This window comes from Arachis ipaensis, chromosome B10, assembly GCF_059453495.1.
Source record: "Arachis ipaensis isolate K30076 ecotype BB chromosome B10, ASM5945349v1, whole genome shotgun sequence".
Classification (NCBI taxonomy): domain Eukaryota; kingdom Viridiplantae; phylum Streptophyta; class Magnoliopsida; order Fabales; family Fabaceae; genus Arachis; species Arachis ipaensis.
In genome coordinates, this window is record NC_142435.1 from 132,367,607 (window position 1) to 132,388,946 (window position 21,340).

Sequence of the window (21,340 nt, forward strand, 5' to 3'; positions counted from 1 at the left end):
GTGTGTTAAGTGATTTCAGGGTTTATAGGGAAGGAATGGCTTAGAGGATGGAAAGGAAGCATGCAAAAGTGGAAGGAATGCAAGAAGTTGAAGGAATTGCTAAGCTGTCCAGCCTGACCTCTTCGTACTTAACTGACCAGAACTTGAGCTACAGAGATCCAAATGAGGCGTTTCCAGTTGCGTTGGAAAGCTAACATCTGGGGCTTCGAAATAATATATAATTTTTCATAGTTTCCCTGAAGATAAGCGACGCGCACGCGTGCATCACGCGCACGCATCGCTTCTGCGAAAATCCAGCGTAGCAGAATTCGCCCCCAGCAATTTCTGGGCTGTTTTTGATCCAGTTCTCGGCCTAGAAAACACATATTAGAGGCTACAAAGTGGAGGAATCAAGGAGACATTCATACGCTTTCCATTATTCATAATTTTAGGTTTTAGATGTAGTTTCTAAAGAGAGAGGCTCTCTCCTCTCTCTAGATTTTAGGATTTCTCTTAGTTTTAGGTTTATTTCTTCTCAATTCCAAGTTCAATGTTCCTTTAATTTAATTTCTCTTCTACTTTTATTTGTTCTAGATTTTTAGTTTATTTAATTCCCATATTGATTACTTTATGTTGCTATTTGGTTTATGAATTCTCATGTTAGATTTGATTTTCTAATTAATGCAATTTGAAGTATTTTATATTTATGATTTTAATCTAACTTTTTATATTCTTAGCTTGAATTGATTAACTGGAGACACTTGAGTTATCAAACTCCTTGTTGATTGATAATTGGAATTTGCTGGTTAGTTTGGATCCCTCTAAAGCTAGTCTTTCCTTAGGAGTTGACTAGGACTTGAGGAATCAAGTTGATCAGTCCACTTGACTTTCCTTTATTTAGTAAGGGTTAACTAAGTGGGAGCAATGAACAATTCCCATCACAATTGATAAGGATAACTAGGATAGGACGTCCAGTTCTCATACCTTGCTAAGAGCTTTATTAGTTATTAATTTAATTTCTTGCAATTTTATTTCCTTCTTCCTTATTTCAAAAATCCAAAAATATACTATCTCATAACCAATAATAAATTACACCTCCCTGCAATTCCTTGAGAGACGACCCAAGGTTTAAATACTTCGGTTTATTTTTATTGGGTTTGTTTAAGTGACAAACAATTTTTTGTACGAAAGAATTCTTTCTTGGTTTAGAAACTATACTAGCAGCGGGAATTTATTGTGAATTCTTTACTAGCGAAAAATCCGTTCGTCATCCCTCCACATATCATACCAAGCACAGTGTGGCTCAGGCCACCACACATCGTCACCTCGGGTCATCCTGAACAAGAACTCATCCATATTGACCGGGCCCTCTAGTCGATGTTGCTGACCTCCGAGCTGTCTATTTATGCTGTCCACACGATGGAACTCCACAAAATGAAAGCACACTAATGGCACCATGGATCTCCATATACGAATCTCTCTAGCGTTCCTAATCCAGTCAGGTGTCATCTGTTGTAACTGGGAATCATCGTACAGTGTCCACTAGAATTGGAAATACGCATAATACTATATTTAGCACTGGAAGAATAATTTGTGTATAACATAGGAAGATTCCAGATGTCGTACCTCGTCAAACCTGAGCGTATCCAGCCTGTGCCACAATCTAAGGTCTCTATTATGTTGGTGGTCCCGAGTCTACTATTCAAGTCCCGCTAACCTAATAACAAAAAAAAAATTACAGTTAGTTTTTAAATTACACATTCTTATTATTACAACAAAGATATTAAATAATTACCTCAAAGCAAATGAAAATATGAGAATATCGTATCTAGCATGACAGAAAGTCAGAAACCTATGGTAGATCCACGACATGACTAACGGCATGCACCTGGCAATGTCCGCCATATCACGCCGAGCAGTGCTACACAACGAATGATAGGTGTATGATAGCAACGCAGATCCCCATGATAACCATCTGCAACTATCAAAGTCCTCCAGAAGTGGCAACCATCTGAGGGAGACAAGGTTGGCTGACTTGTCTGTAAACAAGTATCCCTTGATCAATATAAGTAACATCTGGCATACTGGCAGAGAGCATCTGCATCAATTCCTGGTGGAATATGGGCCACCTTATTTCTAAGCCAAGTCATCTTCAGCTCGAAATTATGTTTCTTGTCCTTGGGCTAGGGTGCAAGCTTATCATTGAGAAAATCCTCAACCCACTGCCATGTGGGATGCCCATGAAACTGTTGGAAATCTCTAGTGCAATCGCCTATCAAGTCACCATCTGTGTGCAATCCAAGATGGTATGGCACATCCTAGAGTGTGATGGTGACCTCGCCCCACGGAATATGGAAAGTATGGATCTCTGGTCTTTACAGCTCCACAAATATAGAGAGTAAGGTATTGTCGAAGATGAAATCCCTTAACTCTACTGCATGTCCGAACCCAGCCTTCCTAATATAAGGTAGTAGCACCTCAGGCGACGGGAGCCCCACAGTAACACGACGTGCCAAAAGCAACCGAGGTGACTGTACAACTCATATTCATTAGTCTTTTGCCTATCGCCTATTGCTTTACAATAAAATAACTAAAAATATTACTATACATAAGAGAATGCATTATTTACTTAATAATCTAATTTAATTAAATTTAAGCATGACACATTACCTAATTTAATGCATAAAAGAATATATTATTTAATTAAAAATAACAAATAAAAAATATAATTATTTTATAATAAACTAACACGATAGATAAAAATTATTTCATATATACCTAATCAAATTCTAATATTCTACTTTTTTTAACAAATCTTATTCAAATAAACATTAAACATCTAATTAACATATAAGTAATATCAACTAAAAACTATATAAATTAAAATATATTAACTAATTAACACAAGTTGACTTCAAAATTCAGTGCTCTAATCACATATCAAATTGCATTCAGCCTACTAATATTTTTTTTATCGAACATAACTCCCTTGTCTAGCCATGTATGCTTTTAAAACTATCCCAAACTAAAACAAATTAGAATGAAGTTTATACAACGTTCTAACGTATCTCAAGTACTATGCCTGCTTTTTTGTTACATACGTGTCTCGAGTACACCATATTTGATTACTATATTTTGAGCGTATTCCGATAGCACTCAAGTTGTGTTTTGCCTGTTTTATATCTAAAATATAGTATATCTAAAATGTGCATAATTTAATTTAAGACTAAGTACGCAAAATATGAACTATTTTGTATATACATAAATATACCACATGTACTATGCCCTATAACTCGGAACTGCTCGCCTATATCTCGGCCACGTCAGCCAAAACGGATGAAACAAATAATGGATAAACACATAACAATAACGATCACCAAGAATCTCGGCTAAAAACCGAGATCCACTCTAACAAACTATCAAAGAGAATCAATCCACGAATCTATAAAACGGCTGTTACCAAATCAAATAACACACTGGAATACACTCGTACATACTTCTCCACGCTTATACTCTGTTTTATAACTACTCTCCACTAACTTGATCGTCGGAGTCCTTTTTGCAGGTTCTCCGCCCGGTTCGTGCTCAAGCTAGGCGTTTCTCCGCTGCAGGACAAAGTCCCTTTCATCAACCACTGGAAGCCGACATCTAGCACGGAGCCGCACACCCTTGCACGAACATTTGGCGCCCACCGTGGGGCCGACCATCCCCACCTCGCTCTTTAAGTTCCTAAGGTCAACAGCGTAACATCTTGCTTTCTACTCAGGTGCCAAGCCATGACGGACCACTCAGTGACGCCTTCTACCAACCCGACCAATGCTGACCTCCTAGCCGCGAATGCCGCCCTGCTTGCAGAAAACCAGCGGATGGCCGAGCAATTGGCGGAGGTACAGAAAAATGATGAACAGAAGGCCAATAAGAAAATAGCCACGGATCAGCATGACGAACGTCAGTCAGAATCCAATGTGAAGACAGGGGAAACTATCCCCAAAACGGCACGCCGACGAACGAATCCTTTTTCAGAAGAGATAATGAGTTTTAAAATGCCCAAAAGTTTTACACTTCCAATGACCCTAACGCCGTACAAGGGGATCGGAGATCCTAAAATCCATGTCACGAAATTTGAATCAATGATGTTTCTTAATAGTGACTCCGATCCCATCTTGTGCCGGTCTTTTCCTACTTTCTTAGATGGGGCAGCCCTATTATGGTTTTCTAACCTACCTGCAGGTTCAATAACAAGTTTTGATGAATTCGCCAAATTATTTATTAATCATTTTGCAGCTTCTAAAATTTATGTGCGGGACTCAGACTACCTCAGCACGATCAAACAAGGACAACACGAGAGTTTGAAGGAATACATGATGCGGTTCACAGAAGCAGCAATGCAGATCCCCGACCTTAATCCCGAAGTACAACTGCACGCCATCAAGAGCGGCCTTCACCCCGGGAAATTCCAGGAAGCAATCGCGGTAGCAAAACTGAAGACACTAGAGGAATTCCGAGAAAAAGCCCAGGGCCAGATCGAAATCGAAGAACTCAGGGAAGCACGGAGAAGCGAAAAACCAATGAGGAAAGAGGAAGAGAGGCCTCATCGGCCCATAAGCAAAGACTCTAGGAAATCATTCAAACTAGCACCGAAATTTGATACATACACAAAATTCAACACAAAAAGGGAGGAAATAATCAAAGAGATCCTGCACAACAAATTGATCAAACCACCAGTCCGAGCAGGATCATACCAAGATCAGAAGTACGTGGATAAAAGCAAACACTGCGCTTTTCACCAAAAGTTCGGCCATACCACAGACGAGTGCATTGTAGCAAAAGACCTACTGGAGAGACTGGCCAGGCAAGGACTCTTAGACAAATATATCTCGTCAAGAAAGCAGCGAGACACAGAAAAAGAAGCAGAAAGGGACAGCAGACACAAACAGGTCGAAACACCCCCATCTAAGGGGATCATAAACTACATCTCAGGAGGCTTTGCCGGAGGCGGAACCACCGCCTCGGCCAGGAAAAGGAATTACCGAGCAATGATGACAATGGAAGGATCTCGCCTGGAACGACAAGCACCCAGTCCGACCTCACGCATCGACTTCAGCACGGCCGACCTTAAAACAACCTATCCGAATCTAGATGATCCAGTTGTCATCTCGATTCACATGGGGGAATTAACAGTAAAAAAGGTCTTGCTCGACCCAGGGAGCAGTGCCGACGTCTTTTTCTACTCCACCTTCAAAAAGATGCATTTCAGCGACAACGCACTACAACCGTCGCCCGGAGAATTGGTAGGGTTCTCTGGGGAAAAGGTATCGGTGTCCGGGTACATTTGGCTGAGGACAACAATTGGGGAACCTCCAAATAGCAAAACACTGGATATCCAATTTCTAGTGGTCGATTGCCCTAGCCCTTATAACATCATTCTCGGACGCCCATCATTAAATGCTTTCGGCGCTATTGTTTCAACTGTTCATCTTTGTGTGAAATTTTCCTTGCAGGGTAACACGGTGGGGACAGTTTACGCCGACCACAAGGAGGCAAGGCAATGCTACAACGCAAGCCTCAAAACAGTAAAGAAGGAGGAAACACCTCGGATTCACACTGTTTATAACTCGGAACACATACCAACGCTGGCTGAGCTAGATCCCAGAAACGACGACAGTCGTCCAACACCAACAGACGACCTCGAACAGGTAAAAATAGGTTACGATGAGAAATTTACTAACATAGGATCGGCATTCATTGCAGGACGAAGGACCGACCTTATCACAATGTTACAAGACAACGCCGACCTGTTTGCATGGACGCCAGCTGACATGCCCGGTATCGACCCTAATTTCATTTGCCACAAGCTGGCTGTCAATCCAAACTTCCGACCTATACGACAAAAGAAAAGAAACCTGGGAGACGAAAGGAGAAAAGCGGCAGAAGCAAAGACCAAAAAACTCCTGGAGGCAAGGTTTATCCGGGAACTTCGATTCTCAGCATGGCTAGCAAACGTCGTGATGGTACGAAAAAACTCGGGAAAGTGGCGCATGTGTGTAGATTTCACCGATCTAAACAAAGCATGCCCTAAAGATGGTTACCCCCTCCCCAACATAGACAGATTGGTAGACGACACCTCGGGATTTCCAGTGCTCAGTTTCATGGATGCCTATTCAGGCTATAACCAAATTCTCATGCATCCAGATGACGAAGAAAAAACAGCATTTATCACAGACCAAGGAAATTTTTGCTACAAAGTCATGCCCTTTGGGCTGAAGAATGCGGGGGCAACATATCAGCGGCTTATGGACAAAGTCTTCAAAGATCAGATAGGCAGAAACATTGAAATATACGTGGATGACATGGTGGTAAAATCAACTTCGGAAGAACAGCACAAACACGACCTGGACGAAGTATTTACACAGCTCAGAAAACACAACATGAGGTTAAACCCAGAAAAATGCGCATTCGGAGTCAAGGGAGGCAAATTCCTCGGCTTCTTGCTGACAAACAGAGGAATAGAGGCGAATCCAGACAAATGTTCAGCTGTAATTAACATGTAATCTCCTAGAAACAAAAAGGAGGTCCAACAGCTCACAGGTCGGCTGGCAGCTCTTTCTCGGTTCTTGCCAGCAGCAGCAGAAAAGTCATACCACATCTTCAACACCTTAAAGAAGTCGAACCAATTTGTTTGGACCAAAGAATGCGAAGAAGCCTTCACCAAATTCAAAAACACCTTGGGATCACCGCGCATATTGAGAAAGCCAGAGCAAGGTAAGCCCCTGCACCTATTTCTTTCAATTTCCACTAACACAATCAGTTCGGTACTTGTAACAGATGACAGCAAAGAGCAACAACCAGTATATTTCGTAAGTAAAGTACTACAGGGTGCTGAAACAAGATACCCGACGATAGAAAAATTAGCATATGGATTAATCGTCACAGCTCGAAAACTTCGGCATTACTTCCAGGGATACCGAATTATAGTTCGGACAAATCAACCACTTCGGCAGATCCTAGCCAAGCCTGACCTAGCGGGAAGGCTAACCAAATGGTCGGTCGAACTCTCAGAATTTGACATCACCTATCAGTCCAGAGGATCCCCCAAGGCCCAAGCCCTAGCCGATTTCATCTCAGAATTCACAAATGAAGTAGAAGAAACAAAACCATGGGAATTGTATGTGGACGGAGCATCCAATGACAACGGATGCGGGGCAGGAATACTGCTAAAAGACAACCAAGGCGTATATGCCGAGCAATCGATCAAATTTCAATTTCAGGCAACGAATAATCAAGCCGAGTATTAGGCGTTATTGGCGGGACTAAGACTCGCGAAAGAAGTCCAGGTGCCGAGCTTACAGGTATATTGCGATTCCCTGCTCATAGTTCAGCAAGTAACCGGCAATTTTCAAACCAAAGATACACTCTTGGAAAAATACTTACACATTGCTAAGAACATGATAAAAAACTTTCAAAAATTTGAAATAACGCATATACCACGGGAACAAAACTCTAGAGCAGATATATTATCTAAATTAGCAACACACAGGGAAGATCAGCAGTCAGGAAAATTGATGCATCTCACGCTAACAAAACCTAGCCTAGATTTGCAGTATGTCTTGAATTTGTCACAGGGCGAAGACTGGCGAACACCAATAATACACTACCTGAAGACAGGAATAACACCAGAAGGCGACCCGAGGTCTTTCAAAAGGAAAGCAACCGAGTTCACCCTAATCGGAGATAGTCTATACAAACGTGGCTTCTCCCGCCCACTACTTAAATGTCTTGCAGGAGAAGACACTAGATTAACAATAGACGAAGTCCACGAGGGCATTTGCGGACATTATATCGGAAGCAGAAGTTTGACTACAAGGATCTTACGGGCGGGATACTATTGGCCGACCTTAAGATCAGACTGCACAGACAAGGTCAAAAAGTGCGAATCGTGTCAAAAATGCTCGCCACTGATACACAACCCAGCCGAGGTGTTACATACATCGGACGCAACCTGGTGGTGCACGAAGTTGTGATGTCCAGGCTCGAACAATCCCTGGTAATGGCTCCAAAGCTTGGTGCTTTGATCTTAATTCATAATTGTCACAACTTCGATACAACTAACCAGCAAGTGCACTGGGTCGTCCAAGTAATACCTTACGTGAGTAAGGGTCGAATCCCACGGAGATTGTTGGTATGAAGCAAGCTATGGTCACCTTGATGATCTCAGTCAGGCAGATATAAAGTGATAATGGAGTTTTCGAATATTATATAATAAAATAGGGATAGAGATACTTATGTAATTCATTGGTGAGAATTTCATGTAAGAGAATGGAGATGCTTTTCGTTTCTCTGAACCTCTGCTTTCCTGCTATCTTCATCCAATCAGTCTTACTCCTTTCCATGGCTGGCTTTATGTGATACATCACCATTGTCAACGGCTACTTTCGGTCATCTCTCGGGAAAATGATCCAATGCCCTGTCACGGCACGGCTAATCGTCTGGAGGCATCACCCTTGCCAATGGCTTCATCTTATCCTCTCAGTGAATAATATGCTCACGCACCCTGTCACGGCACGGCTATTCATCTGTCGGTTCTCGATCATGCTGGAATAGGATTTACTATCCTTTTGCGTCTGTCACTAACGCCCTGCAATCGCGAGTTAGGAGCTCGTCACAGTCATTCAATCATTGAATCCTACTCGGAATACCACAGACAAGGTTTAGACCTTCCGGATTCTCTTGAATGCCGCCATCATTCTAGCTTACGCCACGAAGATTCCGGTTGAGAGATCTAAGAGATACTCATTCTAGCTTATTTCATGTAGAACAGAAGTGTTTGTCAGGCACGCGTTCATAAAGGAGAAGGATGATGAGCGTCACACATAATCATCACCTTCATCACGTTCTTGGGTACGAATGGATATCTTAGAAGAGAAATAAGAAGAAGAATTGAATAGAAAACAGTAGTACTTTGCATTAATCTTTGAGGAACAGCAGAGCTCCACACCTTAATCTATGGAGTGTAGAAACTCTACCGTTGAAAATACATAAGTGAAGGTCCAGGCATGGCCGAGATGGCCAGCCCCCTAAACGAGATCAATAGTCTCCTAAGATGAACAATGGAATAAAACTGAGACCAAAAGATCCTAATACAATAGTAAAAGGTCCTATTTATACTAAACTAGTCACTAGGGTTTACATGAGTAAGTAATTGATGAATAAATCCACTTCCGGGGTCCACTTGGTGTGTGTTTGGGCTGAGCTTGAGTGTTACACGTGCAGAGGTCATTTGTGGAGTTGAACGCCAGTTTCTGTGCCAGTTTGGGCGTTCAACTCTGGTTTTGGATCCTTTTCTGGCGCTGGACGCCAGATTTGGGCAGAAGGCTGGCGTTGAACGCCAGTTTACGTCGTCAATTCTTGGCCAAAGTATGGACTATTATATATTTCTGCAAAGCCCTAGATGTCTACTTTCAAACGCAATTGGAAGCGCGCCATTTCGAGTTCTGTAGCTCTAGAAAATCCACTTTGAGTGCAAGGAGGTCAGAATCCAACAGCATCAGCAGTCCTTTTTCAACCTCTGAATCTGATTTCTGCTCAAGTCCCTCAATTTCAGCCAGAAAATACCTGAAATCACAGAAAAACGCACAAACTCATAGTAAAGTCCAGAAATGTGAATTTATCATAAAAACTAATGAAAACATCCCTAAAAGTAACCAGATCCTACTAAAAACAATGTCAAAAAGCGTATAAATTATCCGCTCATCACCTGGCCATTCCACAAGTGGGGCATGGACATCCTCGGACCATTTCCAATAGCGTCAGGTCAGGTAAAGTTCCTTTTGGTAGCCATCGACTACTTTACCAAGTGGATAGAAGTACAACCACTTGCAAAAATAACCTCGGATAAGGTACAAAAGTTTATTTGGAAATTTATCATCTGTAGATATGGTATTCCACGAGAACTTATCTCTGATAATGGTAGGCAATTTACTGACAAAAAGATTGCATCATTCTTAACTAGCATGAATATTAGACATTGTTTCTTCTCTGTTGAGCACCCACAGACAAACGGGCTCGCAGAGGCGGCTAACAAAGTAATTTTGCAAGCCCTAAAGAAAAAACTGACCGAGGTTAAAAGTCACTGGGCAGAGCTAATACCAGAGATACTATGGAGTTATAACACAACTCCCCAATCAACAACTAAAGAAAGCCCCTTCCGCCTAGTGTACGGATCAAAATGTGTGATCCCTTTGGAGATCAGCCAAGGGTCAACAAGGACCGAGCACTTCAACGACAACTCTAACAAACAGACTCGACGAGCCGAGCTTGACATCATCGATGAAGAACGCAGTCTCACACAGTTAAGGCAACAATCAATGAAACTAGCTATGAAGCGTCAATACGACAAGAAAGTGAGACCAAGGACCTTCCAGGAGGGAGATCTAGTGCTCAGGCAGCTAGAAGATGTTCGGAAGCCACCAGGCCATGGAAAATTGGCAGCAACATGGGAATGACCTTTTCGAATCACTAAAGTGGTCGGAAAAGGAGCTTATCGTCTGGAAACATTGAATGGGACAACATTGCCAAACACGTGGAACATCTCATCACTCAAATACTATTATATTTGAGACAATATTGTAACATACAGGGTGGTCAGGTACTCTTTTTCCTAGCCACGAGGTTTTTCCCTAAGGAGGGTTTACTCGGGAAGGTTTTAACGAGGCCGACCATCCTGTACACCTCAAGCGTGAGGGACGATTCTATCTATATAAAAAATCATACGTTCGCTACATGACATACAGAAAAACAACAATAGCCATAACATATTAACAAAAAACGAACTCCGAAGTCATAGATCGGAGAAACAGTTGACAGGTTTGGATACAAACCAACAAGTTTTCAAAATAGCATACAAGTTTAAGACTACTTCCTAAAAAACAACAATAGAAAAACTTCAAATAGGAGGGGGTACGTTCTCATCGTGATCCTCGCCAGCCTCATCCTGAACCAGCTCGCCATTAACGACTATCTTCGTCACATCAAATTGACGAACATCAAACTCAGGATCAAACAAAGACACCTGAGCAACAGCTCGGTCGAACCCCGAAGTAAACATCTCTATCCCTTGATCCTCCAGCTCATGGATCCGAGCAGTCATCTCGCCTTTCGTCTTATCATTATCTCTAATTTCGGCCTGAAACAAACGAATCTGATCTTGGAGGCGAACAACCTCCTGATTTTTCTCTTCCAGCTTAGCAGAGACCTCAAGAACAGATTTTTCTTTTTCCTTCATTTTCGTCGTCATTTCGGTAATTGCCTTTTCTTTCTCTTCCACCAAGCGTTCCAGAGTCGCAAACTTATCAGTCTCAATCTGCCTCTCTGCTCCAAGCAGTTTAGTAGTACGGCCAACACATAGTAGGCGGGAGGCAACGACCTGATCAAATCAATTAATGTAAAACCCAAATAAGGCAAAGGAAAAAGACAAAGAAAAGACAAACGAAAGAGATACCTGAACATATTTGCCCAGAGCTTCCAGGCCAACACGACGCGTGAGCGCCATATCCCCGGGAAATTAAGATGCCCGATCAGCAAGCTTGGTCAAAGGAAATTGATCGCTCCACAAAGAATGAACATTGGCACCAGGAATGAAACCATGAAGCTTGCGCTAACGATCAAAAACAGCAGTAGTAACCTCGGCCACTGATTTATCTTCCTCGGACAGCACCTCCAAGGAATCATCAGGCACTCCCCTCTTCCTTTTTGAGGTAACAGGCTGTGCAGTCGAAAAAGCAGCACCTCCCTCATCAACATTCAGAGCAGCAGAGGCACTAGCACCTTTTTCTTTCTTCCTATCAAGAAAAGACTGGAGCCTGGAGGAATTAAGATGTGGTACTCATCCACCTACAAGCAAAGTAAAAGCATCAGCCTCACAAATAGAAAATTAATACCAGAAACAAACACATACATTACCTATATAAGCACGCAACCCCTCCCTATCATTATCTTTTTCAAAACTTAACATCTCAGGGATTGAGAGGCACTCGCCGGAAGCAAAGTTTCTCACCAGAAAATCAACAACCAAATCTTCCTCGTCACTCCTATATGCCTCGAGTACTTGCCTAGGCTCGGAACACCAATACAACGGGAATTTTTCTATCAGCTCTTCATCAAGATAGAAAGGGTATTCCGTTTCTATAGATCGGACTTTCACAAACAGAGACTTGAAATTTTTAAACGACGACTTATAGAGAAGAAATATAGAACGGCCAGGAAAGCTACTCAAACAAACCCACAAACCCTTCCGAACCCCTTTCGACTGAAACAAAGAAAAGAACACACCCAGAGAAGGAGGATACTCAAGAAAGGTCATTAAACATTGATAAGCTTTTAGGAAAGCCCAGGAATTAGGGTGTAACTGGGAAGGAGCAGAATTCAGATTAGTCAATACGTCACATTCAAAGGAAGAAAAAGGAAACCTAACATTTAATTCAGAGAAACACGGAGTGTACATATAAAAGTAAGCCCAATCACCCCTACGCTCAGAAACCCTATCCTCGTTAGAATAAGGGAGAAGCTCTACAGCGACATTGGTGCCACCCTTAACCAACTGCATCGCACGAAATTCTTGAAGAGAATCGGAGCTACCGTACGAAGAAGCACGGGTCTTAACATCATCATGAACCCAATGATAAAAGTCGTCTTTTTTAACCTCAACAACCTTCAACTTTTCCCTTTCCATTACAGACTACAATCGCGAAAAGATGTAGAGAAAGAACGAAGTGAAAAATCTAACCTTTGGAAGTCATTTTCTTTCAAGACAGAGAGAAAAGGAGTGACTTTTCCCAAGAAAACCAAAGAATAACAGTCTATTACAACCCACTAACAAAGTGGGAATGCAAAACCAAAAACCACAGAGAAATCAAGGGTCAAAACCGGTTCAGTTACAGTAATTAAGTGACATAATGGCAGCACGTTTCCCTACAAATATGGGATAACATCCCGCTCAAACCAATTATTCCAATAAACATTTTTTCAACAAATTAATTATTTCAAGATCAAAAGGCGCGCCACGTTGAGCTTGGGGGCTGATAAGACTAACCGAAATATAGGTCGTTTTAAAAGCTCAACTTGCTAAAAACTCAAAGCAAGTCAAGCTTGGGGGCTATGTACTGTGCCCTATAACTCGGAACTGCTCGCCTATATCTCGGCCACGTCAGCCACAACGGATGAAACAAATAATGGATAAAGACATAACAATAACGATCACCAAGAATCTCGGCTAAAAACCGAGATCCACTCTAACAAACTATCAAAGAGAATCAATCCACGAATCTATAAAACGGCTGTTACCAAATCAAATAACACACTGGAATACACTCGTACATACTTCTCCACGCTTATACTCTGTTTTATAACTACTCTCCACTAACTTGATCGTCGGAGTCCTTTTTGCAGGTTCTCCGCCCGGTTCGTGCTCAAGCTAGGCGTTTCTCCGCTGCAGGACAAAGTCCCTTTCATCAACCACTGGAAGCCGACATCTAGCACGAAGCCGCACACCCTTGCACGAACACCACATATTACAAATTTCTGTTAATATTATATTTAAATAATTTAAACAAAAAAAACCCTGAAACAAACCATGTTACTTTTTTATTTTTCTAATAATGATTTATTCCTTCTAGGTAAAACCAAGCATGGTTTTTCGAATTCCAATAATTATTTATTCGTTCTAGGGTTTAAGTAACGTGTCACCAAATTATTAAATTAATAAAACTTTGAAAATAATATCACCGACCACTCAATTATTATTATTATCATTTAGTAATTAAACGTTATGGGTTGCAAAATTACTCTATCTATAAATTAATAATAACTACCAATCAACTATTATTTAATTGTATATATTTATATATAATCAACTAAATAATTAACGGTTACAATAATCAAACATATTATAATAAAACAATAAAAAATAATTAAATTTATTTATAATAATATAATAATTCTTTCAAGATGCTAAATATGCATTAATATACAATTAATGGATGGTTTTTTATTTTTAAGCATAGTCGGTTATTACTTATTAATATCTAAAACGGTGCAACTGCGTACGGATCATGATCGGAGCAACTTCCACGATAATGTATTAATTTTGGAATTAAACTAGATAAAAATTATAAGCCAAAGTCAAATGGCTCATACTATAATATTAAAAATACAAGAATAATGCTAGAGAAAAAATAGTATACAATTTTTTTTTATGTAACTTAACCTTTATATATTGTTTCTCACGGTATCCCCCAACTCGACAGGTCAAGGATTAATTCGTTGCGGATCTGAACTCCATTTAAAGGTCTGCCGCTGGCCAATGGGTTACTACATGCACAAAGTAAAATTTGAACCCCCAACACTTGCTTAAACGAGAGTGAGCTGATTACTCGACCAACCCAAGTTGATTACCTTTATAATTATATTATTAGGAAGAAATTGCAAGCTCTAATGCTAGAAAAGGTTCATTGTATATATTCTATGCATATGCAAGCACGGAAGCACCCTTTAATTCTCTTTCAAAAATGTTATCTTCTATTTGAATATTATAAAATAAGTTAATAAATTAAGTAGTTACCTACATACGTGCATAAGGTGCATCATTATGTTATTGATATTTCTTTTAATCTCTTCATATATGGAAAGAGAATAATGTCGCCAAATTTTTCCATTAGATTGACATGCTTACAATCAAGTAATTAATTTACTCATCTATTTAAATAAATATTAAAAATTCAAATCCTGTTTTGTATATACATTATACAACAGCCTATTGGTCAACCTGCTAAGTCAAAAAATACCATGAAAAACAAAGAAAGATTGACATAGCCACATACATTTAGAAAGCCTTAATTCCAATGTTAATTTCCTTTAAACAGTAGTGAATGAAAGCTGCATGGGTTGAGCCAGAACTTTCAATATTTCTTGTTTCGTTGGACTTATTATTATTATTAACCCCTCCCCAAAGATTAGGTATATATTCTTTTCACCTTCTGTTCAAGGATGCAATGAATCTGCAAAGAAACATTTTAGCTTATGGTTGAAGTTGGACCTTGAAATTAACCCATATATATATTATTCATGATTTTTGAGAATACACTCTTTTACATTAGTCTAGCACAACAAAAAAGGACCTAATTACTTCCGTTTCCGGTACATTACTAATATAAATAGTAATGTACCCTTGTACTGTATGATTCACCAATGAGCCAATACCTGTCACTGAGTTTAACATAGAAAAATATGTTCAATAATTGCAAATTCACTAATAATATATCTAAAGTCCTAGTCACACTTGATATAAATTAGTCCAAAACCATATGGATTTAACTTTGAAAACAAAGTATTGTGAGTGAGAAAGAAAGCTCATCAAACCTTAACACATACACTAGTCACTCACATGCAAAGTTTTGGAGAACACAACTTGAACCATTTCTTAACCTAACCTTGTGACAACATCTTCTGTTAGGTTTTGTCATGCATGTGACATAGAAAACACAACAATTATTATAGAATTATATTCTTTGTTTAATAGAAATGTAATTTTAATATTGAGCTACCAAGTTCTCTTACTCTTCTTTATAAATTGGAGGCATGCACCAACCACATAGCCAAGAGTTAAAAGCTAACCTGATTAAAGAGTGCTTGATTTCTAAGTCGTAACCAAAAAAAAATGTGGGAAAGGGGTTCAGTTTCAATTCCTCTAGATACTAGCTACCAAAATAAAAGGAAGATAGAAAACTGAAATTACCAAAATAACCCCAAGAAAGAGAGAAACTAGTATATCCATGGATCCACCAAAGAAATCTAACAAGATCAAGGACATTGTCAGGCTTCAACAGATCCTCAAGAAATGGAGAAGGATTGCCAACTCTTCAAAATCAAGTGACAACAACAACAACAACAATCATAGCGGCAGCACCAGCAGTAAAAGCATCAACTTTCTGAAAAGGACACTTTCTTTGTCCGAACGTGACAAAGGATCGTCGAGCAATGCAGTTCCAAAAGGCTACTTAGCTGTTTGCGTCGGACTAGAGCTCAAGAGATTTGTCATACCCACTGTATATTTGGGTCACCAAGCCTTTCACATGTTGCTAAGAGAAGCTGAAGAAGAGTTCGGGTTTGAGCAGACCGGCGTTCTGAGGATTCCTTGTGAAGTATCTGTGTTTGAGAGTGTCCTGAAGATGGTGGAGGAAAAGGACAAGTTTTCGGCTCACAATTGCGGATTATTCAGTGTAGAAAAGATGATGATGGGGTACTGCTCCTTCAATCAGCTTACTTATTCGCATCATCCTCAAAGTCCTATGTGCAGATAGATAGATAGATAGATAGATAGATAGATAGTATAGGAATCTGACATTGTCCATTTTTTTTTTTTATAATGTTCTTTCTATCTGAAAGTGAAAGTGAAAGTGAAAGTGAGGGAGAGTGATTTAACTAGATGTAAGATAACCCCTTTTGGGGTATTATGAAGCAAATAATGGTTGTTTTATAGAAGTGCTACTCTTAATCATATATAATTCTAGAATGATCTAGAGTTGAAAGTTTTTCATATTTAACAATCAAGTGCTACTCTTGATCATACACATGCAGTATCATATACAGATTATAGAACTTGGAAATAACTCTTCTTTTCAAATTGAACTCACTACCAATTTTTCAAAAGCAAAAGGAGTCAAAAGGTTGTAAAGGACACAATTATTGAACAATAATGATGAAGGAACAGAAAAAAGAAGAGACATTCAAGTATCCTTTGAAATCTGAGAGCTGGAGATCAAAAGTTCCAACACTTCCAGAACAGAAATAGGCAAACAACTATTCCAATGATGGAATAATGTTTAACAATGTTAAATTGCACTTGCTCGCCTTAGAGTCATGTCTATCTAGTGTTTCTAATAGAGATGTCATTTATACATAGTTATTTGAGGGGTCAATTGACACTAGAGATTGTGCAAATGAGTGGAGAATTCACATACACCACTAGAATTGGGTGACCATTGACACTAAATATTCATGTATCACCCAATTCTCTACTAAGGTATGTGAGTTCTCTACTTATTTGGCACGTAAATCATTAGCGCCAATTGACACATTAAACGATTTATGTCCATATAACCAGATTATACTTCTAAATCTTACACTACATAGTTCACATGGGAGCATTCATTTTCAGCAGTTAAACACACATGTAAACATTAAAGCTTGCAAATTCAGCTCTCGTTATACGTGGTATATATGATCTAAGCTAGGGACTTAAACTACTCTTCTATTAAATTCAATAAAAGTTATGTGACCTGTAATATTATAGCACATGCCCAAACAATACAGAGGAATAATTATATGTACTATACATTCATCAATTCAGCAGCAAGGTATAAATGTACAATAAAGATTACTGGCAATTTAATTTCTCAATAAACTGTAAAATCACATTTCATTTAAGATGAAATAGATTCCAGTCAAACAAGGCACAGTATGTCAGTATCAGAGAAGTCAAATAGCTATCCTTAGATCCAAATTCAACCACACATATCATATCTATATTTGGGTCCATGTGTAATCAGTCAGCTAGGAAAGAAAAATCCCAAATAAGTTCTACTTGGAAGAAATAGTGGACAGGTTAATGATGGCATTCAAACAATGTTCCTTTTTATCCAAATTCTTTCTGTTTAAACATAATTAATTTGAATAAAGTGATATGTTAAAAATCAATCTACCTGTATTATCCATTATCTAGATACATTGGACTTCCTGATAAATTTATTTTAACATACCACTTTGTCCAAATTGACTGTTACTCCAAAACAAAGGGAAATAAATGTATTTGGATAATCCAGTAATACTTTGTCCAAATTGATAGTTATTTTGACATGGATACAATATTTGTTATTTGTCACAGGAAAGATCGACTAACTGACTAAACATTTCACAGCATTAAACAATAAACTGAGAAGGCGGGGATGGCATTAGAGTGACAGAGATTAATTGGATTCATTGCAAATAGTGTGCTTAAAGAATTGAACAGAGAAGAAGACTCTTTTGTATTATTACTATGAATCTCAGCTAGTGATAAGGAAAGTTGAGTATGAAAAGAAATAAACAGAAACTAAAGTCTTCAAGTGATAACACCAGGAATGAAAAGAAATGAAAATTGCATTTTCAATCATATCATATTCGGACACAATCATGAGAAATGTCAAAGAAAGATTCAACCTTCTATCCTTTAACTCTCCAACAAGTAGTTGGAATTGAATGCTCCCAAAGTAAGTCCCCAAATCATTTCATTCCTCGCTGTCATCGAAGTTCGGAAAAGTGACACACTTAAAGACCTTGCACCTTGAGCACAAGATATATCCAACCTACACAAATAAAATTACAAAAACACAAGAAGAAAGCTATAAATTCTATTATAACAACACCAACTATCATCTTTAACATCATATATTGGTTTCATTGTCATTTTCCCATTGAGTTAAGTTTTGCATAGTCACCTAATCAAATAATTCTATTGGATGATTATTCAAGTAGCGAGTTTTGCTGAAAAGATCATATGACACTTAGACACTACGTGATTGGATGTCTACGTAAAACACCGACAATGCAGACAAATTGAAGGCTTTTCATTTCCATAGCATGACATTAGTGATAGTGAGAAGTAGTTACAGCTCTGCAGGTAGGACATCTACGGTAGAGGCGCTTGTTTTCAGCTCTGACATTTGTCTTTTGGCCTTTGCAGAAGTCACATAACAACCACCCTTTCCCATTGCAAGGCTCACACATTATGGTGCCATCAACCTTAACACCAACACAACACAACACATTATTTATTGTCCAAAGGAAATAAACTAATCAACCATATTTGTTTGTTAAACACCCTAAATTATGGTGTCCATTCACAACTAACATGATCCAAAAACAAGAGTTTCAATGTTGGATCATAGTTACATGAATTCACCAATTAGATAGTGTACCGCATACCAATTCATCTGCGTACCAAAACGTCATATGTATATTTTTCACATAACTATGTGTTGGAGGAAAGATTCATACTCACCCTTCCACCAAATCTAATATCACATGGGAAATTTGATACATTTCTAACTCCATATATTTACATAAAAATCTAGCATTTGAAAGTTATTTTTGTGACACAAATACAGACATTATAAATAAGTAAACTTGATTTTTTGAAAGGTTTTAACAATTTTTTTATTAGATAAATACTTCTTATATTTTCTATCCAAATGGAAAATTGTCTTTTTTAATAAAAAAGATTTTTTTTAAAAAATATTTTTACTAAAAGCTAATACAAATTCCAACTCATATTTGCATACCACGATTCACGCTTCAAGATCAAGAAAAAGCGTGTTAAATATATAAACAATTATTTAATTTAATATACCTCTACCTATGCTATGCTTTTGAGACAAACGGTTCGACGAAAAATTAAAAAAATAAAAAAGTATAAATCAAAATTTCAAAATGGCAAACACCAAAGAGGAAAGAAAATATCAAAATTGAGGAGTATGAAGACGCAGAAGATAAAGAAACATTTCGATTGATGAAAGGATAAAATATTAACTAAATTAATAAGCATGGTAGCATCAGTAGCATGTACCATTTGTTGCTGAATAGGGGCACACTGAAGTGGCTTCGTGTGAACTACACGGGTGTGCATGGGAGCTGAAGAAGAAGAAGAAAGGGAACCCCAATTTCGCAGAGATGGTGATGTGATTGCAGTAATATTGAACATAGTCGCCATTTCTGGGTTTTGAGCTTCGCTTCTGGTTTTTCCCTTCCTTTCTTCCTTCCATCGCGTTATCCAAAACCCGAAGCCACGTAACACAACTCTAACCCTCGGTTGTGCCAAAATAACATTTATGCCATTGCCACATTAGCCGTAGTGCCTTACAAAGAAAACTATTAATTTTGGATCATGCACGAGAATTTGTGTTTACTTTTTATATATAAGGAAATTATGTGTAGCCAATGAGTAATAGTTCAAATGGCATAGTCTCCTCATACTCAATTAAGAGATTGCGAGTTCGAGTCTCCTATCTTTGATAAAAAAAAAAAAAATTACATGTAATGATCCTTGAAGAGAAAAATGAAAATTGCCAAGCTTAGTTTTATAAAAATATTATTAACATTCAAAAATTGATAAGTTAGCTTAATGAGATATTTGTAATTCTATTGGAATATAAAGAAGATGAAGTATATTAACAGGATATAAGTGGAATATATTGTCTGTAATAATTTAGAATTTAATTTTGATGGACTATCAATGTAACGTAATTTTATACGTGCTTTTAATTATATAACGTTCATCAGTAAAAATAACTATTTTTCATATTAACGTATGTATGATCATCCAAAAAAATGGATATGATTATACGATTGTGTAAAATATTTTACACTGTCAGTACATCAAAATTAAACTCATTAATTTAATGTAATATATACCAATCTATTTTACAGTTACTTTCAATTTAAACTAAGAATTCATATATGATTAAACTGTAAATTCTATTCTTAATTGTGTCGTTTTGGTTTTTTAGATTATTAATTTTGTTGATTGGTTTTCCTTGATGCACCATCGCAGCATCGGCTGTATTTTCTGCATTTAACTTCCTTTACATTTTTTGTCTTCTATTAAAAACGTTATTACTATATGGTGATACTTAATGATATGGTTGTATTTATGTCTTATGTATTATACATTTTTCATTATATAGACATATGTCTCTTTGTGTAATTTTCGTGATTTTTAAGAGTAATAATAGGTAGTATATAATAGGTTTAAATTTCATTCTAAATTTTTTTCGAGATTTAAAGGTGCCATGCACATAAGATATAAGGTCCTGAGAATATCAGAGGCAATCCTAAAATGCCAACACTCAGATTGTGAAACTTAAAGAACTAAAACAGAAACCATGAATCAAGGAGGTTCTCTAAGACTTTCTAAACTTAACCAAGTCCTTAAATCTAGCTAAAACTTAACTAAAATCCTAAATCTCTCCGCCTTTCTTCTGTTCTTTCATCTCCAGTGAAGTTACAAAGACAAACAAGCAGACAATGACAAACACAGGTAGAATACAAGTAATACAGATAGCAAATACAACAAATAGCATATTATAACCACTTAGGCAATCCCAATTAATGCACAATCAAACAAAGCACACATATGCATATAATGAATGTCTATACTACTGGCCGTGAGCTCACGTGTCGGTTAAATCGCCAGAAACCCGACACATCTGGTAGCTAACCCAGATATTTGTCTCTAGGTTGCGCATCTCCAGGAGGATCATAAACGAAAGAGAGT

General features: G+C 38.3%; 3 protein-coding genes across 3 annotated transcripts; 2 read left to right on the plus strand and 1 right to left on the minus strand.

Annotated features, from left to right (window-relative positions):
* Positions 1-5,015: 5,015 nt before the first annotated feature.
* On the plus strand, positions 5,016-6,530 carry LOC148581762 (uncharacterized). Its single transcript, XM_088493581.1, has one exon. It carries the CDS (start codon positions 5,016-5,018, stop codon positions 6,528-6,530), a length of 1,515 nt encoding a protein of 504 aa, XP_088349707.1.
* An 8,989-nt stretch (positions 6,531-15,519) lies between these two features.
* Positions 15,520-19,953, minus strand: LOC107623294 (chaperone protein dnaJ-like protein). Its single transcript, XM_016325502.2, has 3 exons — positions 19,634-19,953; positions 18,679-18,810; positions 15,520-18,374 (listed from the first exon to the last, which is right to left on the minus strand). The coding sequence occupies exons 1-3, from the start codon at positions 19,775-19,777 to the stop codon at positions 18,297-18,299; spliced, it is 354 nt and encodes a 117-aa protein (XP_016180988.1). The 5' UTR covers positions 19,778-19,953; the 3' UTR covers positions 15,520-18,296.
* On the plus strand, positions 15,804-16,512 carry LOC107623293 (auxin-responsive protein SAUR72). The gene has a single exon (XM_016325501.3). It carries the CDS (start codon positions 15,804-15,806, stop codon positions 16,329-16,331), a length of 528 nt encoding a protein of 175 aa, XP_016180987.1. The 3' UTR covers positions 16,332-16,512.
* Positions 19,954-21,340: the final 1,387 nt, after the last annotated feature.